This window comes from Oncorhynchus tshawytscha, linkage group LG06 (assembly GCF_018296145.1).
Source record: "Oncorhynchus tshawytscha isolate Ot180627B linkage group LG06, Otsh_v2.0, whole genome shotgun sequence".
Lineage (NCBI taxonomy): Eukaryota > Metazoa > Chordata > Actinopteri > Salmoniformes > Salmonidae > Oncorhynchus > Oncorhynchus tshawytscha.
In genome coordinates, this window is record NC_056434.1 from 48,091,288 (window position 1) to 48,118,382 (window position 27,095).

At 44.5% G+C, this 27,095-nt stretch overlaps 1 protein-coding gene across 1 annotated transcript in view; it reads right to left on the reverse strand.

The window, feature by feature from the left end:
• Window positions 1-690: 690 nt before the first annotated feature.
• Window positions 691-27,095, reverse strand: part of LOC112252650 (hepatocyte growth factor receptor) — a 72,711-nt gene continuing 46,306 nt past the window's right edge. The window contains exons 11-21 of the mRNA XM_042322762.1: window positions 21,499-21,717; window positions 18,742-18,891; window positions 14,847-15,003; window positions 14,254-14,394; window positions 13,163-13,453; window positions 10,736-10,816; window positions 9,173-9,354; window positions 8,781-8,890; window positions 8,365-8,530; window positions 4,709-4,845; window positions 691-2,986 (exon numbers count right to left, since the gene is read on the reverse strand). Coding sequence (XP_042178696.1) covers window positions 2,749-2,986; window positions 4,709-4,845; window positions 8,365-8,530; window positions 8,781-8,890; window positions 9,173-9,354; window positions 10,736-10,816; window positions 13,163-13,453; window positions 14,254-14,394; window positions 14,847-15,003; window positions 18,742-18,891; window positions 21,499-21,717 — 1,872 coding nt within the window. The 3' untranslated portion in view covers window positions 691-2,748. The remainder of the gene's footprint in view (window positions 2,987-4,708; window positions 4,846-8,364; window positions 8,531-8,780; window positions 8,891-9,172; window positions 9,355-10,735; window positions 10,817-13,162; window positions 13,454-14,253; window positions 14,395-14,846; window positions 15,004-18,741; window positions 18,892-21,498; window positions 21,718-27,095) is intronic.

A 27,095-nucleotide genomic window follows, 5' to 3' on the forward strand; every position in this document is an offset into this window, starting at 1 on the left:
CATGTGGCTTGGCATTCGGACCAATGAGTTCAATCTTGGCTTCATCAGACCAGAGAATCTTGTTTCTCCTGGTCTGAGAGTCTTTAGGTTCCTTTTGGCAAACTCCAAGTGGGCTGTCATGTGCCTTTGACTGAGGAGTGGCTTCCGTCTGGCCACTCTACCATAAAGGCCTGATTGGTGGAGTGCTGCAGAGATGGTTGTCCTTCTGGAAGGTTCTCCCATCCCCACAGAGGAAAGCTAGAGCTCTGTCAGAGTGACCATCAGGTTCTTGGTCACCTTCAACTGTGGAACCTTATATAGACAGGTGTGCCTTTCCAAATCATGTCCAATCAATTGAATTTACCACAGGTGGACTCCAATCAAGTTGTAAAAACATCTCAAATTCGATTCTCATTGCAAGGGTCTGAATACTTATATAAATAAGGTATTTCAGTTTATTTATAATATATTTGCAAAAATTCAAAAAAAATGTTTTTACTTTGTCTTTATGGGATATTGTGTGTAGACTGCTGAGGATTTTTTTTTAAATGTAATCAAGTTTAGAATAAGTCTAATGTGACAAAATGTGGAAAAAGGCAAGGGGCCAGTCTGAATATTTTCCGAAGGCACTGTGTGACATCATAAAAATGATCTTTGCCTGGTCAAATAAACAATGTACAGACAATAACAAGATACAGTATTTGACATGTCCACACTGATAATATAGTTTTATTACACCGAGTCAGTCAGATGACATAACATAGTAACAACATATGTACCATCACTATTTTCATAGACGATCCCTAAACAGTGCTTCATATATATGCTCACACTGCACTGACAGTGAGCTCAATGGCATATTAATGGACAAAAGTCATGGATTTACAAGCCATTTAGTTACCAATAGGAACATCTAGAACAGTCTAATAGTTAAGGATGTGAACTTGCTAGCTCCAGTTGTTCAATGACTGTACAGTATCGGTTGTTTGTACTGTGCTGTACCCACAACAATCACCTGTCATACAGTATACATACACACACATTTACCACAGTTAAATCCTACATATAGAAGACACATCCACAGAGGTGTTAGCCTTTAACATTTTTGTACAGAAGGCAGTGGTTCATTCACTGAAGTTGATTGGTCGTTGTTGTGGCACCACTGCTCAGTTCGGGCATTATTCTATTGGGCCGACCATTTATTTAGGCTCATTTTCATAATAAAAGGCATTATAAAAAATATAGTACAGTTCTTTAAACATTTATTTGAGCAAACATTCATATCTGTCCATTGCTGGCCTGATCATTTAAAACAGAACAGCAGCCATAGTAACAAAAAGACAAACGCTTCACACAGGAGAGGCAAAATGGTCACGTTTTAACTTGAAGTGGTCTTTCAAAATGTCGACATAGCAGTGTGTAACAACGCCGCGATGAAGTCATGATTGACAGTAAAAACGCTTGTTCCAACTGACGTAGTACTATGATGCCCAAAAACCATCAAATGTTCCAACGTGTCTCCAGTTTCCCCCCACTTGACTCTCTGAAGTCTAAAACATGATTATGTCAGTTGTTTTCAGGCTGAGCTTGCATGAACTGCTATGACACATGCTATGTAGACATTATGACGGGCCGGTTCAAGTCAAAGTGTTACCAACCGAAAGGCAAAAAAAACAAACACCTTTCAACTGGGAAACGTCTGCAGATTCCTATAAGGTGAGTCACTCACAGCAATGAAGCAGCGAGATGTTTTGAAAGAAGCACATCAAAAGAGAATCGTCAAAGATAATTACACACATAAAGAAGTATCCAGTGTAGCCTACTGCACACGGGCAGCAAATTGTTCCTTCTGCCAGCCAATCTGCACCGCCACCTCGGTTGGTGAGAACATCCCCTGGAGGCTGGAGCTGGGACTTTCTTCATTCAGTCCTAGTGCTTAGGGATGTATGCGAGGAGGCATGTGAGGAGAGGTGGGAAGAGAGGGGAATTCAGTGGCAGTGCGGATGATGGTGTAAAGAATTTTATGGCGAGGGGGAAAAAAACCTGGAGCCCGGCCCTTCGCCATATCGCCATACACATGCCACCCATTAACAAGCGGAAATGTCTCCAAAAATCATCCGGTCCCTCTTTGGCACGGGAGTTGTTGAAATGTTGGGTGAGTCACTTGTACTTGATACACACAATGTGCTTCTATAGAATTCTATAGGCTTTGTTCATTGAAAAGGTTCTCCCATGTCTCCAAATTGTATGTGGTAGAGAGAGACGAGAAGCCTGACCTCCTGAAGTCAGGCTCCAAGGGCATACCAGGGTAAAAGGTCATGGGAGGGTCTAGAGCAAGTTCTAGGTTAAAGAGCAGAGGGAGGCCAAGATCGACCTAACAGTTCATACAGGCCTCAGGCGTACAGTGATGTTTGTTTGGTTGGTCATTGGTCAGTATACATACATTACACACACGTGAAGTAGGCACGGCACATGTCAGTGTCCTTAAACTGTCTTTTCTCAGCCAGCGTACACAGAGTTTGTCCAGTGTCTGTCTGTCAGTCACATACAGTTCCCAAGCGACCCAACGGCTTCGCCGCCTCAAGCCCACTCTTTTCTCTCTCTTTCTTACTCTGTCAAGCTCATTCTTTTCCAACCCTCCTTTTACCCCCTTGTCTTCAATCTCTCCCCATGCCCTCTCCTTTTCTCCTTAACTATTTTTCTTTCATCTCTCCCTCTCTCTCTCTCTCTCTCTCTCTCTCTTTCTTTCTCTCCATCACTCCCTCTCTCTCAGGTGCAGCAGTCTCGCTCCAGGGGGTGGCCGTGAGGGGTGGAGGAGGTAGAGGAGGATGAGGAGATGAGAGGGGGGTAGGGGCTCATCTTGTCTATGTTGACATAGGTGGTGTTGAGAAGGATGTAGTGCTCTCCGCTGAAGCTGGAGAAGATGGCGTTGATAAGGGATACCAGCTCTGAGAAGGTGGGCCTCCTCTCCGACTTTGGGTGCCAGCACTCGACCATCACGTTATACCTGGGGTGGGAGATAAGGGAGGGGAGGTGGTTAGGATCAAATTTTGATGCATGGATAAGCCGATACGCAGGTGAAATACAATTATGTACATATGTTTTCCTCACTTAGATATTTAGTAGCCACATTTATACTGAACAAAAGTATAACGCCACATGCACACAATTTCAACAATTTTACTGAGTTACAGTTCATATAACATTTTGTTACACCTGCAATTACATCTGCTAAATATGTGTATGTGACCAATCAAATTTGATTTGATATAAGGAAATCAGTCATTTGAAATAAATAAATTAGGCCCTAAATCTGTGGATTTCACATGACTGGGCAGGGGCACAGCCATGGGTGGGCCTGGGAGGGCATAAGTCCACCCACTTGAGAGCCAGGCCCGCCGCCCACTGGGGAGCCAAGCCAAGCCAAAACTTGAGACATCTGTGGCATTGTGTTGTGTGACAAAACTGCACATGTTAGAGTGGTCTTTTAATTTCCCCCAACACAAGGCGCACCTGTGTTATGATCATGCTGTTTAGTCAGCTTCTTGATAAGCCACATCTGTCAGGTGGATGGATTATCTTGGCAAAGGAGAAATGCATACTAATAGGGATGTAAACCAATTTGTGCACAAAATTTGAGAGAAATACGTTTTTTTGTACATGTAGAACATTTCTGGGATTTTTTATTTCAGCTCATGAAACATGGGACCAACACTTCACATGTTGTGTTTATATTTTTGTTCAGTGTAGTTTTGCCAGTTTTGCCACAGGGCCCCATTCATTCTGGAAATACTGCATGTCAGTGAATGTTCATGAAAAAAGACTCATATGAATGGTTATGGATCATTCCGTTTTGCTCTCCGCTTGGCTGAATCTATACTAGGATTTACACCTCACCTGAAAACTCCCCCTGACTTGCAGAGATGAATAGGGAGATAGTATTTTATTTTCACGAAATAATCGTAGTTCGTACTTGGAAACATGTTGTTTTTACAGATTGGGAGAGATTAAGGAGGATCTCATGTCTGTATTGACCTGATTGATTCAGTAGTTATATATGCGTTATATTTGACACAATTCCCTCTCTCCGTAACTCTCTCTCCGTGTCTGTCTGGCTCCCTCCCTCCCTCCGTCTGTCTATCTGGCTGTCTGCATCCCTCCCTCCCTCCCTCTGTCCGTCTATCTGGCTGTCTGCATCCCTCCCTCCCTCCGTCCGTCTATCTGGCTGTCTGCATCCCTCCCTCCCTCCGTCCGTCCGTCCGTCCCCTTCCCTGTCTACATATCTGTCTGTCTCAGTCTTTTTCTTCAAGCAGACCATGCAGTACGTAAGGGTGGTGTTAACAATGGGCCTCTGTTCATCTCAATGTCTCTGTCAAGGACAAGCACTACTGAGCCATCCCTATGTGCATTGGTCAAGGTGAAAGACAGGAGTGTGTGTGGGCATATGTGTGCGTAGGAATACACTTTTATTAATACTGAAAGCATCTGTCTGCACATTATATTTGGGAGTGGTTGGGTATAAGCTTGATGGGTGTAAGTATACATGTGTGTTTGTTTATGAATGTGACCAGTGGACACACACACACTTTCCACTCACAGTGCGTGTGTGTGCACTGCCTGTGTGTGTGTGGGTGTGGGTGTGTGTGTGTGTGTGTGTACAAGTGTGCACGCATGATGTGTGTGCGTACCGTATATGAATGTGTGTTTGTGTGTGTGTGTGTTCACTCACAGTGGGTCAGGGCAGAACTCTGGCTGCAGCAGCCGTCTCCCTTGCAGTAGGAACACAGTGATGTCGAAAGAGTTGACGTCCGAATACGGCGGTGCTCCCCGGGTCATCAGTTCCCATAGCAACACGCCAAACGACCACTGAAACATTGAACACCAGATGGACCAATTACACATCAGATCACATCACAGTACATCATAGGCTGCATCTGAAATGGCACTCTATTCCCTATGGGTCCTGGTCAAAAGAAGCGCACCATATAGGGAATAGGGTGTCATTTCGAACACAGGCCAAGTCAGTCCTAATGAGATCATTTCCCTTCTGGCCTTCAGTGATGAGAGCAGCCAGCCGGGAAGAGTGTTAAAATCAGCTAACCTTAGTGAGATCACAGACAGATACTGTAGCAGAGAGTGACAAGCTAAACCTATATACCTCAACCAGAGATGGAACGGTACAGTGGTGGTTTGTTAAGGCAGAGTGGAGTTCGAGGGGTTGAGAGGATGGAGCTCTAATTAAGTTTCAAAGAATTAAGCTTGCTACTTATTTATCACAGGTTATCATCGTGTGTGTGTTAGAATAGACGAGAGAATGATTACCTAATACTGTAAGTGAATGAAGGAGTGAGTAGTAGTGTATTTACAGTACCAGTCAAAAGTTTGGACACACCTACTCATTCAAGCATTTTGTTCTTTATTTTTTACTATTTTCTACAAGTGAAGACATCAAAACTATAAAATAACACATATGGAATCATGTACTAACCAAAAAAGTGTTAAACAAATCAAAATATCTTTAAGATTTTAGATTCTTAAAAGTAGCCACCCTTTGCCTTGATGACAGCTTTGCATACTCTTGGCATTCTCTCAACCAGCTTCACCTGGAATGCTTTTCCAAAAGTCTTGAAGAAGTTCCCACATATGATGAGCACTTGTTGGCTGCTTTTCCTTCATTCTGCGGTCCAACTCATCCCGAACTGTCTCAATTGGTTTGAGGTCGGGTGATTGTGGAGGCCAGGTCATTTGATGCAGCACTCCATCACTCTCCTTCTTGGTCAAATAGCCCTTATACAGCCTGGAGGTGTGTTACGTCATTGTCCTGTTGAAAAGCATATAGTCCCGCTAACGGCAAACCAGATGGGATGGCGAATCACTGCAGACTGCTGGTTAAGTGTGCCTTTAATTCGAAATAAATCCCTGACAGTGTCACCAGCAAAGCACCCCTACACCATCACACCTCCTCCTCCATGCTTCACGGTGGGAACCACACATAGGAGATAATCCGTTCACCTACTCTGCGTCTCACAAAGACACAGAGGTTGGAACCAAAAATCTAAAATTTGGACCAAAAGACAGATTTCCACAAGTCTAATGTACATTGCTCATGTTTCTTGGCCCAAGCAAGTATTTTCTTATTGGTGCCCTTTAGTAATGGTTTCTTTGCAGCAGTTCGACCATGAAGGCCTGATCCGTACAGTCTGAACAGTTGATGTTGAGATGTGTCTGTTACTTGAACTCTGTGAAGCATTTATTTGGGCTGCAATCTGAGGTGCAGTTAACTCTCATGTATTTATCTTCTGCAGCAGAGGTAATTCTGGGTCTTCCTTTCCTGTGGTGGTCCTCATGAACAACAGTTTCATCATTGCGCTTGATGGTTTTTGCAACTGTTCTTGATGGTTTTTGCAAAAGTTCTTGAAATGTTCTTGATTGACTGACATTCATGTCTTAAATTAATGATGGACTCTCGTTTCTCTTTGCTTATTTGAGCTGTTCTTGCCATAATACGGACAAGGCCTTTTACCAAATAGGGCTATATTCTGTATACCACCCATACCTTGTCACAACACAACTGACTGGCTCAAACACAAAAAGAAGGAAAGAAATTCCACAAATGTACGGAAATGCATTCCAGGTAACTACCTCATTAAGATGGTTGAGAAAATCCAAAGTCTGCAAAGCTGTCATCAACGCAAAGGGTGACTACTTTGAAGAATCTCAAATATAAAATATATTTAGATTTGTTTTAAAAAAGTGCGTTACTACATTATTTATTATATGTTATTTCATAATTTTGATGTCTTCACTATTATTCTACAATGAAGAAAATAGTAAAAATAAAGAAAACCCTTGAATGAGTAGGTGTGTCCAAACTTTTGACTGGCACGGTACATGCGTGTGTGCCTGAGTGTGTGTGCATGACTATCGCCTCGTAGCACTCACCTCTGTCATCATGAATTACTTTGAGAGGCTATTTAAGGATCATTTCACCTCTACCTTACCTGACACCCTAGACCCACTTCAATTTGCTTACCGCCTCAATAGCTCCACAGACGATGCAATCGCCATCACACTGCACACTGCCCTATCCCATCTGTACAAGAGGAATACCTATGTAAGAATGCTGTTCATTGACTATAGCTCAACCTTCAACACCATAGTACCCTCTAAGCCAATCATCAAGCTCAGGGCCCTGGGTCTGAACCTCATCCTTTGCAACTGGGTTTTGGACTTCTTGACGGGCTACCCCCAGGTGGTGAAGGTCGGCAACAACACCTCCACTCCGCTGATCCTCAACACTGGGCCCCACAAGGTTGTGTACTCAGCCCCCTGTTCACCCATGACTGCGTGGCCACACACACCTCCAACTCAATTGTCAAGTTTGCAGACGACACAACTATAGTAGGCCTGATTACCAACAATGACGAGACAGCCTACAGGTAGGAGGTGAGGGCCCTGGCGGAGTGGTGCCAGGAAAATAACCTCTCCCTCAACGTCAACAAAACGAAGTCGCTGATCGTGGACATTAAAAAGCAGAGGAAGCAACCCCCTATCCTCATTGACGGGCCGCAGTGGAGAAGATGGAAAGCTTCAAGTTCCTCTGCATACACATCACTGATGATCTGAAATGGTCCACCCACACAGACAGTGGGGTGAAGAAGGTGCAACAGTGCCTTTTCAACCTCAGGAGGCTGAAGAAATTTGGTTTGGCCCCTAAGACCCTCACAAACAGATGCACTTTTTTTTACAGATGCACAATTGAGAGCATCCTGTTGGGCTGCATCACCGCCTGGTACGGCAACTGCACCGCCCACAACTGCAGGGCTCTCCAGAGGGTGGTGCGACCTGCCCAACGCATCACCAGGGGAAAAACTACCTGCCCTCCAGGACACCTGCAGCACCCGATGCCACAGGAAGGCCAAAAAGATCATCAAGGACATCAACCACCCGAGTCACGGCCTGTTCACCCCGCTATCATCCAGAAGGCAAGGTCAGTACAGCTGCATCAAAGATGGGACCGAGAGACTAAAAAACAGCTTCTATCTCAAGGCCATCAGACTGTTAAATAGCCTTCACTAGCCGGCTACCACCTGGTTACTCAACCCTGCACCTTAGAGGCTGCTGCCCTATATACATAGACATGGAATCATTGGTCACTTTAATAATGGAACACTAGTCACTGCTTAACTCATTTCATATGTATATACTGCAATATATTCTACTGTAATTTAGTCATTGCACGTCTTAATATTTATACATTTCTTTATTCCATTATTTTACTTTTGGATTTGTGTGTATTTCGCCACACCCACAATAACATCTGCTAAATATGTGTATGTGACCAATAACATTTGATTTGATGTGTGTGCTTGGGTAGTCTCTCACCACATCAGACTTTGGGGTGAACTTGTGTGTCTGCAGGCTCTCCAGGGCCATCCACTTGACAGGTAGTTTGACTCCACTCTTGTTGTGGATGCTGTAGTACTCCTTATCATACACATCCCTGGCCAGGCCAAAGTCTGCCACCTTCACTGTGTAGCTTTCATCCAGCCTAGGAGAGAGAGAGAGGGATGGGGTCAACAACAGCTTTACAGCATACAAACAGTGCTAGGGAAACTGACAGCCATGTTGGATCCGAACATTCTTATATTATCTTGTAATGGTTGGAGCCAAAATGGCGTCTTTTCCAATGCGGAATCTCAAAGTATGCATGACTGTATGCCTCTCTCACTACAAAGATGGGTACACGTTCACACACTGACTGTTTGAGATTGCATTTGACAGTTGGTTCCAGATCTTACATGCAGTTCCTTGCGGCTAGGTCTCTGTGGACAAACTTCTTGCTGGCCAGATACTCCATGCCCCGGGCCACCTGCAGACCAAAGCCCATCAGATCCTTCACTGTGGGGTTCTAAAGAAACAAGGAAGAGGGTGGAGGTGAGATACACGTCCCACATGTATCCACTGGTGCTGGGGGAAAAAAATACTTTATATAGGAAGTAAAGCACACAAATACAGAAAGAAAAGCTCACACATGGAAAATGCTGCTTCGGTGCTGTACTCCTGTACCTACATATACAAATGTTTCAGCTGCATTGGACTTTGTCTGACATTACTTCATGTATGACCAGAGTGTGTGTGTGTGTGTGTGTGTGTGTGTGTGTGTGTGTGTGTGTGTGTGTGTGTGTCGTACATGTGTCTCTTCCCGTATGAAGTTCCTGAGGTCTCCGTGCTTCATGTACGGCAGCACCACCAGAGGAGAGCCCTCAGTGGGCAGACAGATCCCTAGTAGAGACAGCACGTTGGGGTGGCTGAAGTCCTTCATGATGATCCCCTCCTTCAGGAACTGAGACACCTCCTCCAGGTCAGTGATCCCTGACAACCCGGCAAGATATTACAGAATGACTTGTTTACTTATTTAGCCAAGTTACTGAAAAGAGAACACATTCTCTTTTACACAACATCCTGACATTAAAGTCTGTATTATAATCATGCATTGCCACCACCAAAAACGCAAACAAAACAGGCCCTGGAGCCATAAACCTAAATCTCTTTACCGTGCCATCTAAACCTTAGTTAGCAGCCCATGAGGAGCCAGTCTTCAGGCTGTCCGAGCATTGGGACTGTGACCCTAAACCAAACCTATAGGCAACCGCTACGCAACACTCCCATTACCCAATCGAATCAGTGCTCCTGGTGTCACTGCTCTTTCCCCCTCCCCTCTCTTCTAATCTCGTTTAAAACGGAATCTCATTTAGCTAAGATAAAACAGCTGATTGCCCTTTCACTGGAACTACCAGATGACGACACACTCAAACGGAAAAAAGAAGGCTTGGTATTTAATGCTGAGTTTTAAAAAAAAGAAGACAATACGGCTGTTAAGCTGCAAGAGTTCAAACTACACTTTCCCGTATTGCAGAAACAACATGGTGACATCACCTACAATATTCACCGAAAACACTGTGTCTTTGCCAAGACAGTGACACAGTTCCCCAGGGAACTTCGTTTTCTTTAAAGTTCCCTGGGGAACTTCAGGTCACTGTAAACTCAATGAGAAGGCCAAGGCTCAGAGAACAATGTCTAAACGAAAGGCAGAGGTAACTCTATCGCTATGGGTTACCAGCCGAGTGCCCTCAATCGCTATGGGTTACCACCAGTCCAGCAGGCAGATCTCACCAAAGCCTTATCTAGGACATTAATCTCCCAGGGTAAAGTGACAGGTTACACGATTAGAGACAGGGGGACCCTAATGTCATCCTCGTCGCCAGGAGCCCATTCATCTCAATCATCCTTCCACAGGCCACACCGCTGCGGCTGTGTGTGTCATTGTGTGTGTGTGTGTGTGTGTTGTGTGTCAAGAGCCCAGCTGGAATGAGATAAGGCCCTCTAATGTTATTGTGGCATTGCATTGTTGCTATGATATCATATCACATCATAGCTATGAGATTTGAATGAATGAATAGGGGATGACTGAGGTTGGATTCTGCTTATATGGTTGAATTTTGGACATGGTTAGTCAGGTGTGTTTCAAATGGAATCCACGGTGTAGGTACGATAGCTCCTCTTAGCATTATTATTGTATCTTCGGCCATGTTCCAGATGAAGATCTGGCCTTTCCTGTTTTTGATCATCCAACCACGTCCAAGTCGGAACCCCTTAGCTTCAAAAGGTTTTCTCTCGTTTTGTGTCTGAACACAACCCTGGTCAAGTGACTTTGTGATGTGGCTCTTTTGGTCATGCTGTGGTCTGTACTCACGGTTGAGGGACTTGATGGCACAGTGCTGTTTCTGACCGTCAGCCTCTAACAAGGTCCCATGGAACACACAGCCAAAGTGACCTGTGAAGAAAAAAAGAAACATAAGAGATGAAGCTCAAATGGGTGTCAAAATAAGCTAGAAAAAGAGTACTTGCTGTTAGAGGAATGCTTGATGCTGAAACCCTTGTTTTTTTAATAGACATACTTCTTTAGACCAGTAAGTCAATGGAGCAATTAAAAAAATATGTGTACTTATTTATTTAATTTTATTTAACTAGGCAAGTCAGTTAAGAACAAATTCTTGTTTACGATGACGGCCTAGGAACAGTGGGTTAACTGCCTTGTTCAGGGGAGTCAGGCAGGCTGAAAAGCTAGATTCCCCTTCCTTTGTTGAAGTCTCGATTACTTCTATGAAGCTCTACTTGAGGCGCCCATTCATTCCCTTCAGTTTAGTTCAATATGGTTCATTAGAGGCTATATCGCCCCATATCTGAGTTACTGTGGCCTTTATTATATGTGGTCTGGGGGGCTCAGTGCAGCTTTGCAAGGGTGTTGGGCTATTAAAAGCTAGGGAGTGTAGAGAACTCTGAGGTGTTCTCCCATCACGATCCTTGCAGATGCACTGAGGGCTCGGGTTACACCACACGGATAAACAATGGTGCTCGGAATTCTACCCGGGAATAAATCATCCCACGCCACCCCATAATCCTGCTTCGGAATCTCCAGGCTTCCCTGAGGGCCGAGTCAAGGGGGAGGGGGGATTTTTGGGGGGAGCATTGTCCCTGAACATTGTGTGGATGTTAATAACAGAGAAAGACCTTTCTCCTTTTTCTGTTTTCATATCTGAATGTCAAACCGGGTGGTTTGATTATGTTGGTCACCAAGCTCTAACATGGTGAATACTGTATTTAGGTGTATCCCCTATGGGGATGGATTCTGATATTACCATGGTTGAGACCTACAGATTCCCTAAAGTCTGAGTCTGAGTATACACTACTTGTATGTGGACAGCGGCTTGTCGAACATCTCATTCCAGAATCATGGGCATTCATTTGGAGTTGGTCTGCCCTTTGCTGCTATAACAGCCTCCACTCCTCGTCTGGGAAGGCTTTCCATTAGATGTGGGAACATTGCTGCAGGGACTTGCTTCCATTCGGCCACAAGAGCATTAGTGAGATCCGGCACTGATGTTGAGCGATTAGGCCTGGCACACAGTCTGTGTTCCAATTCATCCCAAATGTGTTCGATGGGGTTGAGATCAGGGCTCTGTTCAGGCCAGTCAAGTTCTTCCACACAGATCTCAACAAACATTTCTGTATGGACCTCGCCTTGTGTACAGGGGCATTGTCCTGCTGAAACAGCAGAGGGCCTTCCTCAAACTATTGCCACAAAGTTGGAAGAACAGAATCGTCTAGAATGTCATTGTATGCTGTAGCGTTAAGATTTCCCTTCACTGGAACTAAGGTGCCTAGCCCAAACCATGAAAAACATTATTCCTCCTCCATCAAATTTTACAGTTGGCACTATGCGTTCGGGCAGATAGCATTCTACTGGCATCCGCCAAACCCAGATTTGTTAGTCGGACTGCCAGATGGTGAAGCGTGATTCATCCCTCCAGAGAACGCATTTCCACTGCTCCAGAGTCCAATGGCGGCGAGCTTTACACCACTCCAGCCGACGGCATTGTGCATGGTGATCTTAGGCTCGTGTGCGGCTGCTCGGCCATGGAAACACATTTCATGAAGCTTCCGACTAACAGTTATTGTGCTGAAGTTGCTTCCTGAGGCAGTTTGGAACTCGGTAGTGAGTGTTGCAACCTAGGACAGAGATTTTTACACACTATGATCTTCAGCGCTCGGTAGTCCCGTTCTGTGAGCTATTGTGGCCTACCACTTCGCGGCTGAGCCGTTGTTGTTCCTATACATTTCCACTTCACAATAACAGCACTTACAGTTGACCTGGGCAGCTCCAGCAGAACAGAAATTTGACAAACTGACTAGTTGGAAAGGTGGCATCCTATGACGGTGCCACGTTGAAAGTCACTGAGCTCTCCAGTAAGGCCACTCTGCTGCCAATGTTTGTCTATGGAGGTTGCATGGCTGTGTGCTCTATTTTATACACGTGTCAGCAACAGGTGTGGCTAAAATAGCCAAATCCACTCATTTGAAGGGTTGTCCACATACTTTTGTATACATGTACTTTGATCATCCCACTCGGGGGTCTTTCAGCTGAAAACTGCCTACTTTTGGCCATTGACCTGGTTTAGGTGTGTTCATGCAGGTGTTCTTTTCATGTATCAGAAGTATGTATAGTAGACACAGTTGACCACATGTTGACAGAACCTGATTCCTTCAGCAGGGGTCAGGGTGCAGCTGGGATTTCCATCACTCAGATGTGGAACCGAGGCAAAAACTGTCAGAATGAGACCATCAGGCTGGGACACCTGCTCTCCCAGCTGCCCTGGACTATCCATCCATCCATCCCCCCCAGACCTCATCCCCATCCCCATGACCCCAGGTGCCTGGCGATGACCCAGAACCTCCTTCAGCAGGTCCAGCCTGTGGGGGACAGGGGACACCAGCTCCCCCTCCACCCCCAGACCTATCCCCATCCCCATCCCCATGCCACCCAGCCCCAGCCTGGGGGACAGGAGTTCCCCATGGCCCCCGTAGATGGGGGGAGCCCCCCTGCACGACTCTGGCCTCTCCACGCCCTGGTCTGAAACAATATAGCCAAAGGTCAATTACTACAGGGTGTCAGGGTTAGAGGTCAGCGTTAGGTCAGATGGTCACAGAGTGATGCCAGAGAGAGTCATTGGTTACAGAACGGAAGAGGGAGAACTTCAGCCCTGCCCAGTACATGCAGAGGAAAGTGAAAAAGGTAGTTGCGTTGCTTTCTTCCCTTTATGTCAGTGTTGCTCGAATGAGTGGAAACAGTTGGGGTTATATTGAAAGAGGTTCATGCAGGGATGGACCACTCTAGTCCTTAGAAGTTACAGCACATCTCTGGGTTATGAACTTATGAGTTAGAAGTTAAAGGGGCCAATCTGCAATTGCTACATCAATTTTTTTGTTGTTGTTATAAATGAATCACATGTACCAATTGATTCTTGAAGAATATAATGTGTAAATACTTTATAAGCTTAGCTCAACTGTCATAACCCAAAATATAAACTTGTTTTACTCCAAAGTATAAAAGCAAAGTAAATGTAAACAAACACTGTACAGCCTCAAAACATGGTTGCATCTGTAGTGTTGATATCATGGATGGTCTGTCAATGCATCCATAGCTCTGACTATGAATTTGAGAGTCGTTACATTCCTCCAGCCCCATTCCTCAGCTTTTTACCGAAACAATGGCAGTCGAGTACAATTTGTTGTTGTTTCAAATACAAATAGCCACTTTAAGTTCAGGAAAGGAAAGCGAGCATTGTTAGTACAGGGTTATAAGGTCAGCGTTAGTGTTAGGACAGGGTTAGTGTTAGGATTAGGGCCATGGTGTTGTGTCAGGCAACGTACCCTCCAGCAGGGTGGTTCTATAGTCCACCGACTCATGGGACACCATTTCGTTAGTAGGGCTGACGCTTCGGGCATTTGCCAACATGTCCAAGTGCTGAATGTGAGCCCGGCCATCATACCAAACCTTACCCTCAGCCAGATCTAGAGACCAGAGAGATGGAGAGGGGGAGAAAGAGGGGGAGGGGAGGGGTGGTGGGTGGGTGGGCAAGAGAGAGAGAGAGAGGGAGGGAGGTAGGTAGAGGATTGGATGTAGGGAATGTGATGAGATGTAGGGAAGAGAGGGGTGGCAGAGAGAGGTGAGCGATAGGGAAAGATTGGGTAAAGGTGGAGGGAGAAGGTAGGACCAGAGAAAGGGAGAGAGAGAGAGAGAACACAGTCATTGAAGGAGAAGGACAGAGCGCTCCACCATTTCTCCCATCGTGACCAGCCAGTCAGCACAACATCTCCAGCAACCCCACAGCCATCCCAACCCCACAGCCCAACACGGCTAGTAGGAGGTGGACACACATGCAAACGTACACACGCACACAAAACCCACACAAACAAAAACATAGTAAATCCTGTATATCACATTTCTATAATAACACACGTACCATCAATGTGCTTGTTCCTCCTTTTCCAGATGAATAGAGCGAGCAGCAGAAGTAGTAACAGGCTGACACACACACAGCCAGCTATCAGCCCTCTGTAGTCCTGTTCATGAGCCAACATCACTCTTCCCAGACTCACTGAAGACGATGCCTGACGCCACTACGCACACACAATACACAAACACAGAAAGGAGAGGAGAACAGTGAGTGAGATGTACAACTACTTTCTAGATAATCCTTTTTTTATTTTTTCCCCCTAGGGGAAATACCGATGCGCGCACACGCACACTGTAAATCAATTCTAGTTGTTTCAACTGATTATTATTAAGTAACTGGTTCCACAGCCTTTTTAAGTTGACTCAACTTTTTGATCAAAGTGTTACCTGAACTTAAACGTTTTTAGTTGGTCCAAACTTAGCTCCGACTTGAAACTTTAAATGATATGTTTGCTCAACTTGTGTCACGGATCGATCCGGAACTTTCATCACGCACACCTGTCTCCTATTCCCACTGATTAGTATTTGTATGTATGTGCCCTTTGGTGTCCATGGTCTTGTCGATTATTGTTGGTGCGTGTGAGTACCTGTGCTGTGTGTTTTGGGCTTTCGTGCCTTTGTGGGTTGCGCAGATGATTACGGGTCTCGTCCCGTGTGTTAATCATTGTGCGCGTGTGTACAGTTGAAGTCGGACGTTTACACTTATGTTGGAGTTATTAAAACTCATTTTTCAACCATTCCACAAATTTATTGTTAACAAACTATAGTTTTGGCAAGTCGGTTAGGACTTTGTGCATGACACAAGTAAGGTGTACCTGTGGATGTATGTCAAGGCCTACCTTCAATCTCAGTGCCACTTTGCTTGACATCATGGGAAAATCAAGAAATCAGCCAAGACCTCAGAAAAATATTTGTAGACCTCCACAAGTCTGGTTCATCCTTGGGAGCAATTTCCAAACGCCTGAAGGTACCACGTTCATCTGTACAAACAATTGTGTTTATACGCAAGTATAAACACCATGGGACCATGCAGCCGTCATACCGCTCAGGAAGGAGATACGTTCTGTCTCCTAGAGATGAACGTACATTGGTGCGAAAAGTGCAAATCAATCCCAGAACAACAGCAAAGGACCTTGTGAAGATGCTGGAGGAAACAGGTACAAAAGTATCTATATCCACACTAAAACGAGTCCAATATCGACATAACCTGAAAGGCCACTCAGCAAGGAAGAAGCCACTGCTTCAAAACCGCCATAAAAACTCCAGACTACGGTTTGCAACTGCACATGGGGACAAAGATTGTACTTTTTGGAGAAATGTCCTCTGGTCTGATGAAACAAAAACAGAACTGCTGGCCATAATGACCATTGTTATGTTTGGAGGACAAAGGGGGATGCTTGCAAGCCAAAGAACACCATCCCAACTGTGAAGCACGGGGGTGGCAGCATCATGTTGTGGGGGTGCTTTGCTGCAGGAGGGACTGGTGCACTTCACAAAATAGATGGCATCATGAGGCAGACATCAGTCAGGAAGCTTGGTTGCGAATGGGTCTTCCAAATGGACAATGACCCTAAGCATACTTACAAAATTGTGGCAAAATGGCTTAAGGACAACAAAGTCAAGGTATTGGAGTGGCCATCCCAAAGCCCTGACCTCAATCCTATAGAACATTTGTGGGCAGAACTGAAAAGCATGTGCTAGCAAGGAGGCCTACAAGCCTGACTCAGTTACACCAGCTCTGTCAGGAGGAGTGGGCCAAAATTCATGCAGGGGTACGAGGTAATTAGTTAACTATTTAACTGACAATTTAGCAGTGTTATGGCTTGGGGGTAGAAGCTGTTCAGGCTCCTGGAGGTTCCAGACTTGGTGCATCGGTACCGCTTGCCCTGCGGTAGCAGAGAGAACCATCTATGACTTGGGTGGCTGGAGTATTTAACACCGCCTGGTATAGAGGTCCTGGAAGGCGGGGAGTTCGGCCCCAGTGATGAACTGGGCCGTATACACTACCCTCTGTAGCACCTTGCGGTCGGATGACAAGCAGTTGCCAAGTATGTAATACGCTAGTATGGGTATTCGGACACGGCCATCGTCTCCTCTCCAGGGGCCTCATTTATAAGTGTTGCTTAATTTTAACATGAAAGATCTGCACAAAAATATGTAGATGTATAAACTTGGTGAATGTCATACAAGTTTCCCATTATGAAATCAGACCTGTCGTAAAACTGTGCACATGTGAACAACCATTATAACTCGTCCTGAAAAACACCCATTCACCTTTTATGGTGATAATAACACCCTTAAGACAGTATCTAAAGGAAATAGGAATGGCCGACTTGATCAAATGTCTTTGGAGGAGTTGGCAGAACGTTTTATTTTGCAGTGACATTAGCGGTATCTGACCGTTTCTGAAAGGCAACGGCAATCCTACACACTTCAATGCATAAGATGAACTGTATGTTATAAACCGCACACCCTGTCCGATGCATCAAGCAAAAAACGAGAAATGATTAACTGTCCCAATTAAATGAGCGATGCGCACTGTAATTTTTTTGCATGGCTACTACGGGAATATAAACTCATCATGGCCAGAAAAGGTTGAGGAATTGTATTCTTCAATGGTTATGATATATACGTATTATGTTTCTAAATGAAATATTGTCTACGTGAGAAATGTGACATTACAGTACTCAGATGTGGCCTAAAAACGTCAATGGAAAAGGTGAGCATAGAGCAGAATAGGCTACTTGAAATAGCTCATCTATTTACTAATGTGAAGTGGGTCCAATTCAATGAGAGATGGGACGAATGGTCGACAGTCCAAACTTGTTGTAGGCCTATAGGCTACTTCACAAGTAGCCTATGAAACCATCACAGGTCATAGGTGAGGAATCTATTCTGCAATGATCATGGAAATGGAATACTGTAAATAATAGGAAATATATGTCTATTTCGAATTCTTTTCAAATGCAAAGATAAGAAACCCCCCCCAACATTTGCTCTTATCACTAACGGCAAATGTTTGCATCTTGTTATTATATTTAACTAGGCTACCTGTTCTCTTTATTAATGATATATGAGTCATATATTACCTATTTGCACAAAGCTACTTCAACCACTAGAAACTGTTAGTGTGTACACAATGTTTACAAATGAGGCCCCAGCTCAGTGTTCCTGTAATGTTTTAAGGGTTTAAATCATATGGAAAGTCAAAAGTTTATGGTTGAACAATCTATTGTTATTACATTCATAAGCATTTTGTGTCAGATAAATTTCTATTTGAGGGAGACGACTTTTTGGGAGATATTGGAAGTCTGAGTTGAACAGTCCAGTAAAAGTTGAGAGGTGTTGATGGAATGCCAGGAGGAATGCAGAGATATCCGTGGATTTACCCGCCTAGTCGTAATAAAATGCCAGGCAGCAGAACGATAAAAATGACTGTATGATCTATCAAAGCAGGCAATACAAACACTCAGGACGCACACACGACACACACACATGCTTCAAGCACACGCGCTTGCGCGCAAGCACGGCCACACCACACACAGAGCCCTCTGTATGGATGCAGTGGCTGCCCAACAAGGCCTTTATGGAGCTGTGGAGTGGGTGCTGCTAGACTGTGGGGGGGGGGGTCTGAAGAGGTCTCTGTAGACAAGGGGCTGTTTCAAGTGAAGGGCTGAAGTGGAGGGCTCAGAGATCCTAGGGAAGGTAGGGTGGTCTCACTAATGTTTAACTAGGGGTGATGAGGGAACTCAGTAGAAACCCAATGGAGGTAGTTTGGAAGTGTTCACTGAGAGTTTAGCTGGAAGGGAGTGTGTTTTTGTCCATGTGTCTGTACTAGGTCTCTCTCTCGCTCTCTCTCTGTCTTTCTCTGTCTCTGTGTGTGCGTGTGTGTCTGTCCTCACCTCCACCTCCAGTTCATTGGTGGCATCCCGTAACTCCATGGGGACAGTACACTCCAGGGTGTTACCCACCACAGTCACACTCTCACAGGTCCTGTTAGACACCTTCAGCACCTCCCCCTTCATCGCCTCCACATCCACACGACCTGGCACCTGGAGATGGGGGATATGGAGATTTAGAAAGAAGGGGAAAGGGATAAATGGAGTCAGTATAAAAATCCTACGTACTACATCATCCTCAGTGAGTCCTACCATATCCACACAGAGACATGCATGCAGGCTTGCTCGAAAACTGGTTCCAGTGGAAGTGACTGAGGCACTGGTTGTGGTGCCACTACTGTTATCGTGACCCCTCTCTCCAGGACAGAGACAACAGCCTCTCTGCGTCTGCATACAAACTACCTAACCCTTTTGTCGATGAGGGCTCTTCAGACGGGAAGAGAGGATTTTTGAAGGAAGGAATCTCACCCTCACTGCCTTGGCTACATGCTCTGACGCTCCTTCACACACATTTCACTTGGCTCTTGGACTGTAAAATGGTCTGGTTCCTTCAGTCTCTAATGTTACTGTCTCAACCTCAACACTGTCGCCTGACGGTTTATTCTCCAACTGCTTGGTTGACACACACACACACACACACACACACACACACACACACACACACACACACACACACACACACACACACACACACACACACACACACACACACACACACACACACACACACACACACACACACAGCTCAGTTGCCTCTCACTCTGCATGGTTGTGCTGTATGTGTATAGCAGAAGGCAATAAAAAGAATGATCACATTCCTCGCGTGACAGCCTGGGATTTTCAGATTTGACACAGAGTGGAGGGCCGCACCTGTTCCCAAACCTCACGGTGTAACTGTATGCGTCAACTAGTGCAGTACATGTGAACACACACACACACACACACACACACACACACACACACACACACACACACACACACACACACACACACACACACACACACACACACACACACACACACACACACACATGTTCTTTTATCCTCGTGGGCACATTACATTTATTTCCATTCAAAATCCTATTTTTTCTAACTCTTAACCCTAAACTTAACCCTTACTAATACCTTAACCCGTAACCCATAACCAAAACCCTAAACCTAACTCCTAACCCTAACCCCAACCACTAACCCTTACCCTAATCCTAAACTTAAAATAGCCTTTGTCCTCATGGGGATGTGGGAAATGTCCCCACGAGGGAGAAGGTCCTTGTTTCACAATCCCCCCGCATACGCACACATGGACACTGAGACAATAACAAACTCTAATATCAACAGTATTTTAACTTATACAAAGAATATTGCATAATATGTACAATCTCTCAACACGTGTCATCTCATGTCTGTACTCTGAGGTTGTGTGTAACATTTAATGTGTGTTTACGAGTCATTGAAAGCAACATATCCCATAGAGAGAATAACTATACAATTTCTGCCAGGCATTAAACAGTCTATCCAAACAAACAGAGTGTGTGGCGCTAATCTGGGCTAAGATGCTTGTTACCCTCCCATGGAACGATCTGTAGAGATAAGAGCTCTACACTAGCCAAGACTAATAACATTATCAGTAGCCTTTACTGATTGGCGGACATTTTGGGGCAAAGATATCAGATGGCCCCAAATGTACTCTATAACAGTGCAACCCAGGGCCTTGGGTGTCCCTGGGGTAATGGGGGCTCATGGGAGCTCATCTGGGACCTAGATGGGGGTTGGGAGGTTACTGAGAGGGAAAGGAGGGGCAGGGGCTGGATTAAGCCATAGGGCCAAGGTCATGCCTGGGAAAAAAGCCGACCCAGGATCCTGTGAGACCTGTTCCACACAGCTGTCACTAACCATCGGGCCGCCTCAGTAAAAAAAAGAAAGAAAGCTATAATTGTTTTCATTGTAAAAAAACAACAACAACGTTTTCTACCCAGAAAAATGAGGTTGCCCATTTGAAACACGCCATTAATATGTCAAGGGCTTTGACCTCAGGAACCTGAGACAATGCAGTGAGATGGAGAGAATACACAGAGGAGAGGGATCGGAGGAGTGAGTGAGGGAAATGTAGGGGGTGAGCGATGGGAAACGGGACTCTTTTTCCTGTTTTCTTTCAGTATACAAACCCCTCGCCCCCAGTATTGTTTCCTTCCCACCTCAGACGGGCGAGGGTGAGTCAGTGGAAGGGTGTCGAGGAGGGCAAAGTACAACAAGCTACAATCAGGGTTCAATTCCATTTCAATTCAGGAGATCAGCTGAAACTCTCGTCCAGAAGAGAAACTGTAAGCGCCATTTGTTTTAAAATAGGAATTCTCCAATTTTAATTCATTTCCTGAATGGATGCATTAGTAGTTGCACTGACCCCAGCTTTCATCATTACCATCATGGCAGGGCTTTACAGTGCCACCCTTTCGCTTGCATATCCTCCTTCATATTCTTCTGTGCTTTATTACCTCAAATATTATTCATTTTGTGCTCTAACATTTCTTTGTGTGCAACTACTGTACATTTGTCAACTTAGGCAAACATGTGTTCCTTGTCAAAAAGGTAAGCTTGGAGCCCTGCATGGAGAGGTGGTGGTGGGGTAAGGGACGAGGGGGGAATGTGGATGTGGGAGAAAGGACCTCACCTTAATATTGTCAATTCCCCTTAAACTCAGACGATTCAGGAGATCAATAGAAACCCAGCTAGGGAACAAAAAGGTGCCGGTCTGACACGTCTCACCTTAATCTCCAGGATGCTCTTGTTGCCTTTGGATGTGACGGTGGGTCTCTGGAAGTCCTCGAAGCGAGGGTCCTCTACATACAGCAGGTCAAACTGGGGCGCGGTGAAACCATCCAGGACGAACGCCACCTTGGTGACCACAGGAGGCTGCAGGCCCAGGTCCTTCAGGGAGGGAGTGGTACACAGGATGGTCAGCCTGTCCTCACCCTGCGTACAGCTCTGGAGAGAGAGCGCACACGTGGCGTAAGTAACACACACACACAATACGTTGTCCTTTACTGCATTAATGATGGCAGTTACAACGTGCACACACATGTACGTACAGTATGTACACATGCACGCACACACCACAATTGTGCTTTAAGGAGAAACACTCCTTACAAATTCCTCCAGCATTTCCCTTGTTCCCCTGTCACATAACAAGGACACATACTAATCCATCAGATGACAGATGCTTTCATCCCAGGGCTAATTACACGCTTTCTAATTGTACACACTATCTATTTATTTCTCCATACAGCTTCAGTGGGGTTTAAGTGCCTTGCTCCGGGCACAACAGCAGTGTGTGTATACCACCCTGCGCTTTACCATAAGTGTTATTAAGCTAGACACCGACTTGAGAAACACATAAGAGAAAGCATTATATGAGTCTCTTTTCACCTTTTATTTTTTAAATGTATTATTTCAAAAAATATATATATATACATCCAGCACCCGCTCAGAGACAATGAATGTGCACATGTAATCGTTTCCTGAAACATTCCCTTCCATGCAGATGATTAGTTCCAGATTCCAGCAGGTCATAATAAAGCCAAAGTAATGACAGAACATCAAATACTGTATAGAATCCAAACCAGCATCTGCTGCTATACCAGTGCCTGATACTATTATTTAGACTGTTTCAAATGTAAGATTCTATCCAGTAAGATATACCGGCGTGCTGAGTGGAACAAACTATACTTTGATTTTTAAAAGAATGTCAAAAGCTGGCTGATGACTGAACCATAACCATTTTCCAAGTCTGAATCTCCACTGAACAAAAATATAAAACGCATCATGAGACAATTTCAATGATTTTACTGAGGTACAATTCATATAAGGAAATTAGTCAATTGAAATAAATAAATTAGGCCCTAATCTAAGGAATTCACATGACTGGTTAGGGGTGCACTCATGGGTGGGCCTGAGAGGGCATAGGTCCACCCACTTGGGAGCCAGGTCCAGCCACTGGGGAGCTAGGCCCAGCCATTCAGAACGTGTTTTCCCCCCACAAAAGAGCTTTAAGGTACACAGAAATACTCCTCAGTTTCATCAGCTGTCCGGGTGGCTGGTCTTTGATTATCCCACAAATGAAGAAGCCGGATGTGGAGGACCTGGGCTGGCGTGGTTACATGTGGTCTGGGACTGAACACTTGCCTCTGCAACTGGATCCTGGACTTCTTGACGGGATGCCACCAGGTGGTGAGGGTAGGCACCAACATATCCTCCACGCTGACCTTCAACCCAGGGGCCCCTCAGGGGTGTGTGCTTAGTCCCCTCCTGTACTCCCTGTTCACCCACGACTGCATGGCTGCGCATGTCTCCAACACCATCATTAAGTTTGCAGACGACACAACGGTGGTAGGCCTGATCACCTACGACGATGAGACAGCCTATAGGGAGGAGGTCAGTGACCTGGCAGTGTGGTGGCAGGACAACAACCTCTCCCTCAACGTCAGTAAGACAAAGGAGCTGATCGTTGACTACGGGAAACGGAGGGCCGAGCATGCCCCCATTCACATCAACAGGGCTGTAGTAGAGTGGGTTGAGAGCTTCAAGTTTCTCGGTGTCCACATTACCAAGGAACAATCATGGTCCAAACACACCAACACAGTTTGTGAAGGGGGCTTGACAACGACTCTTCCCCCTCAGGTGGCTGAAAAGATTTGGTACGAGCCCTCAGATCCTCAAAAAGTTTTACGGCTGCACCATCAGGAGCATCTTGACTGGCTTGGTACCACTTGGTACTGCTTGGCATCCGACCACAAGGCGCTACAGAGGGTAGTGCGTACGGCACAGCACATCACTGGAGCCAAGTTCCCTGCCATCCAGGACCTCTATTACAGGTGGTGTCAGAGGAAGGCAAAAAAATGGTCAAATACTCCAACCCCCCAAGCCAAAGACGATTCTCTTTGCTACTGCATGGCAAGTGGTATCAATGCACTAAATCTGGAACCAACAGGACCCTGAACAGCTTCTACCCCCAAGTCACAAGACTTCTAAACAAGACTGCTAAATATATAATCAAATGGCTACCTGGACTACCTGTATTGACCCTTTTTTACACTAACTCTCTTGCATTGACGCTATGCAAACACACAGGACTAAACACACAGACACACACACACACAGCCACACACACACACACACACACACACACACACACACACACACACACACACACACACACACACACACACACACACACACACACACACACACACACACACACACACACACACACACACACACACACACACACTGCTGCTACTGTCTATTATCTATCCTGTTGCCTAGTCACTTTACCTATACCTATATGTATAGTACATAGCTACCTCAATGACCTCATACCCCAGCATATCGACTCGGTACTGGTACTCCCTGTATATAGCCATGTTATTTTCTACTCCCTATATACTGTATATGGCCATGTTCTTTTCTACTACCTAAATACTGTATATATCCATGTCATTTTCTACTCCCTATATACTGTACATAGCCTATAGTACATAGCCATTTTTATTTGTTATTCATTGTGTATTTATTCCTTGTGTCACTATTTAGATAAGATAAATATATATATAATAATTATGTTTAACTCTTCATTGTTGGAAATTGTAAGCATTTCACTGTTAGTCTACAACTGTTGTCGACGAATCATGTGACAAATAAAATTTGATTTGATTTTGATAACTCCTGGACTTTATTGTGTTATCCCTGACAAGTGTTTAAAATGTTACAACCTGGAAATACAATTTATTTTTGGGGGGGTTTGTATCATTTGATTTACACAACATGCCTACCACAATATTTTTTTATTGTGAAACAAGAAATAAGACCAAAAAAATGTAAACTTAAGCGTGCATATCTATTCATCTCCCCAAAGTCAATACTTTGTACAGCCACCTTTTGCAGCAATTACAGCTGCAAGTCTCTTGGGGTATGTCTCTATAAGCTTGGCACATATAGCTACTGGATTTTTGGGCAAAACTGCTCCATCTCCTTCAGTTGGATGGGTTCTGCTGGTGTACAGCAATCTTTAAGTCACACCAGAGATTCTCAAGTGGATTGGCCTGGGCTTTGACTAGGCCAAACCACTCGAGTGTTGCTTTAGCAGAATGCTTAGTGCCATTGTCCTGCTGGAAGGTGAACCTCCGTCCCAGTCTCAAATCTCTTGAAGACTGAAAAAGGTTTCCCTCAAAAATGTCAGTGTATTAAGCACCATCCATCATTCCTTCAATTCTGATCAGTTTCCCAGTCCCTGCCAATGAAAAACATCCCCACAGCATGATGCTGTCACCACCATGCTTCACTGTGGGGATGAGAGTTGTTGGGTTTGCGCCAGACATAGTGTTTTCCTTGATGGTCAAAAATCTATATTATAGTCTCATCTGACCAGAGTACCTACTTCCATATGTTTGGGGAGTCTCGCACATGCCTTTTGGCGAATACCAAACGTGTTTGCTTATTTTTTTCTTTAAGCAATGGCTTTTTTCTGGCCACTCTTCCAAAAAGCCCAGCTCTGTGGAGTGTAGGGCTTAAAGTGGTCCTATGGACAGATACTCCAATCTCCGCTGTGGAGGTTTGCAGCTCCTTCAGGGTTATCTTTGGTCTCTTTGTTGACTCTCTTATTAACGCCCTCCTTGCCTGGTCCGTGAGTTTTGGTGGGTGGCCCTCTCTTGGCAGGTTTATTGTGGTGCCATATTCTTTCCATTTTTTAATAATGGATGTAATGGTGCTCCGTGGGATGTTCAAAGTTTCGTATATTTTTTTATAACCCAACCCTGATCTGCACTTCTCCACAACTTTGTCCCTGACCTGTTTGGAGAGCTCCTTGGTCTTCATGGCGCTGCTTGCTTGGTGGTGCCCCTTCGCCTAGTGGTGTTGCAGACTCTGGGGCCTTTCAGAACATGTGTATATATACTGAGATCATGTGACAGTTTATGTGACACTTAGATGGCACACAGGTGGACTTAATTTAACTAATTATGTGACTTTTGAAGGTAAATAGTTGCACCAGATCTTATTTAGGGGCTTCATAGAAAAGGGGGTGAATACATATTGTAAGCATTTGGCATGCGCCACTTTTCTTTTTTTTATATTTGTTTGAATTTTTTGAAACAAGATATTTTTTGCATTTCACTTCACCAATTTGGACTATTTTGTGTATGTCCATTATGTGAAATCCAAATAAAAATCTATTTAAATTACAGGTTGTAATGCAACAAAATAGGAAAAATGCCAAGGGGGATGAATACTTTCGCAAGGCACTGTATCCAACCCAGTGGGGTACAAAGGGTGGTAGAGTAACAGTTTTACACTATTCCATACTGAGAGATTACATTTTTGTCCAGCCTACTCATGATAGTTCAACCAGTCTGTGAAGGCAGGGTCAGATGCAACACCTGTAACTTTTCCCTCTGTAATTTCTCCATTTGTTTGTTATACAATATTGGATTTCATGGCACGTTCCTTTCACATGTTGAGCTTACATTTCACACGTGTGAATTTTCTATAATTTTCACATGTATACATTTTGCGTTCACACCACCTTTTCACATGTGAGGAGAATAACATGTTTTCACCTCACATGTGAATTGCATTGTCACATGTGCAATTTGCAGTTTCACACGTGTTGAAAACTTGTGAAAATCACATTTGCCGTTTCACATTTAAGAAAACTCCACATGTGAAAATCTCATTTAAACATGTCGAATTGCATGTGAAAAACAATCATGTGAAAATGAAATTAGCAGTTTAACTGTAAAACATTTTACTTTCACATGTGGAATTTCAGATTCAAATGTGTGGTTGAAATAATGTTAATGGATTACGTTCAAAGGGCGACATACTGTAGTTCTGCTGTATGAAGGCCACTGCCTGTTAAAAAGGTGCAATCCTTAGTTGCTACATCCATTTTTGGACTTGTAAATGAATGATATGTGTTTATTATTGAAGAATGTAATGTATAAATGTCTCATGAGCTTCATTCAACTGTCGTACCCCATCAGAACCCCAAATATAATCTTGTTTTACCCCAATGTTTGTAAAAAAAGTAAATAGGAACAACCACTAAACACATGATTAAAACTATCATTTTGATATCATGGATGGTCAGTCCTTGCATCCAGTGTTGTCTATAGATTTGAGAGGGGTTGCATTTCTCCAGCCCCATCCCCATCCCTCAGCTCTTTACTGAAACGTTGGCAGGGAATAATGGTGTAAGAGAGTAATAGTGTTTTATTATGTGTTGTAATCCTCTAGTGAGTGAGGTACTTTTGTGCCATAATTATCAAGAAAAACATCTGACGTGGAGAACAAAATTGTTAGTATTGCAA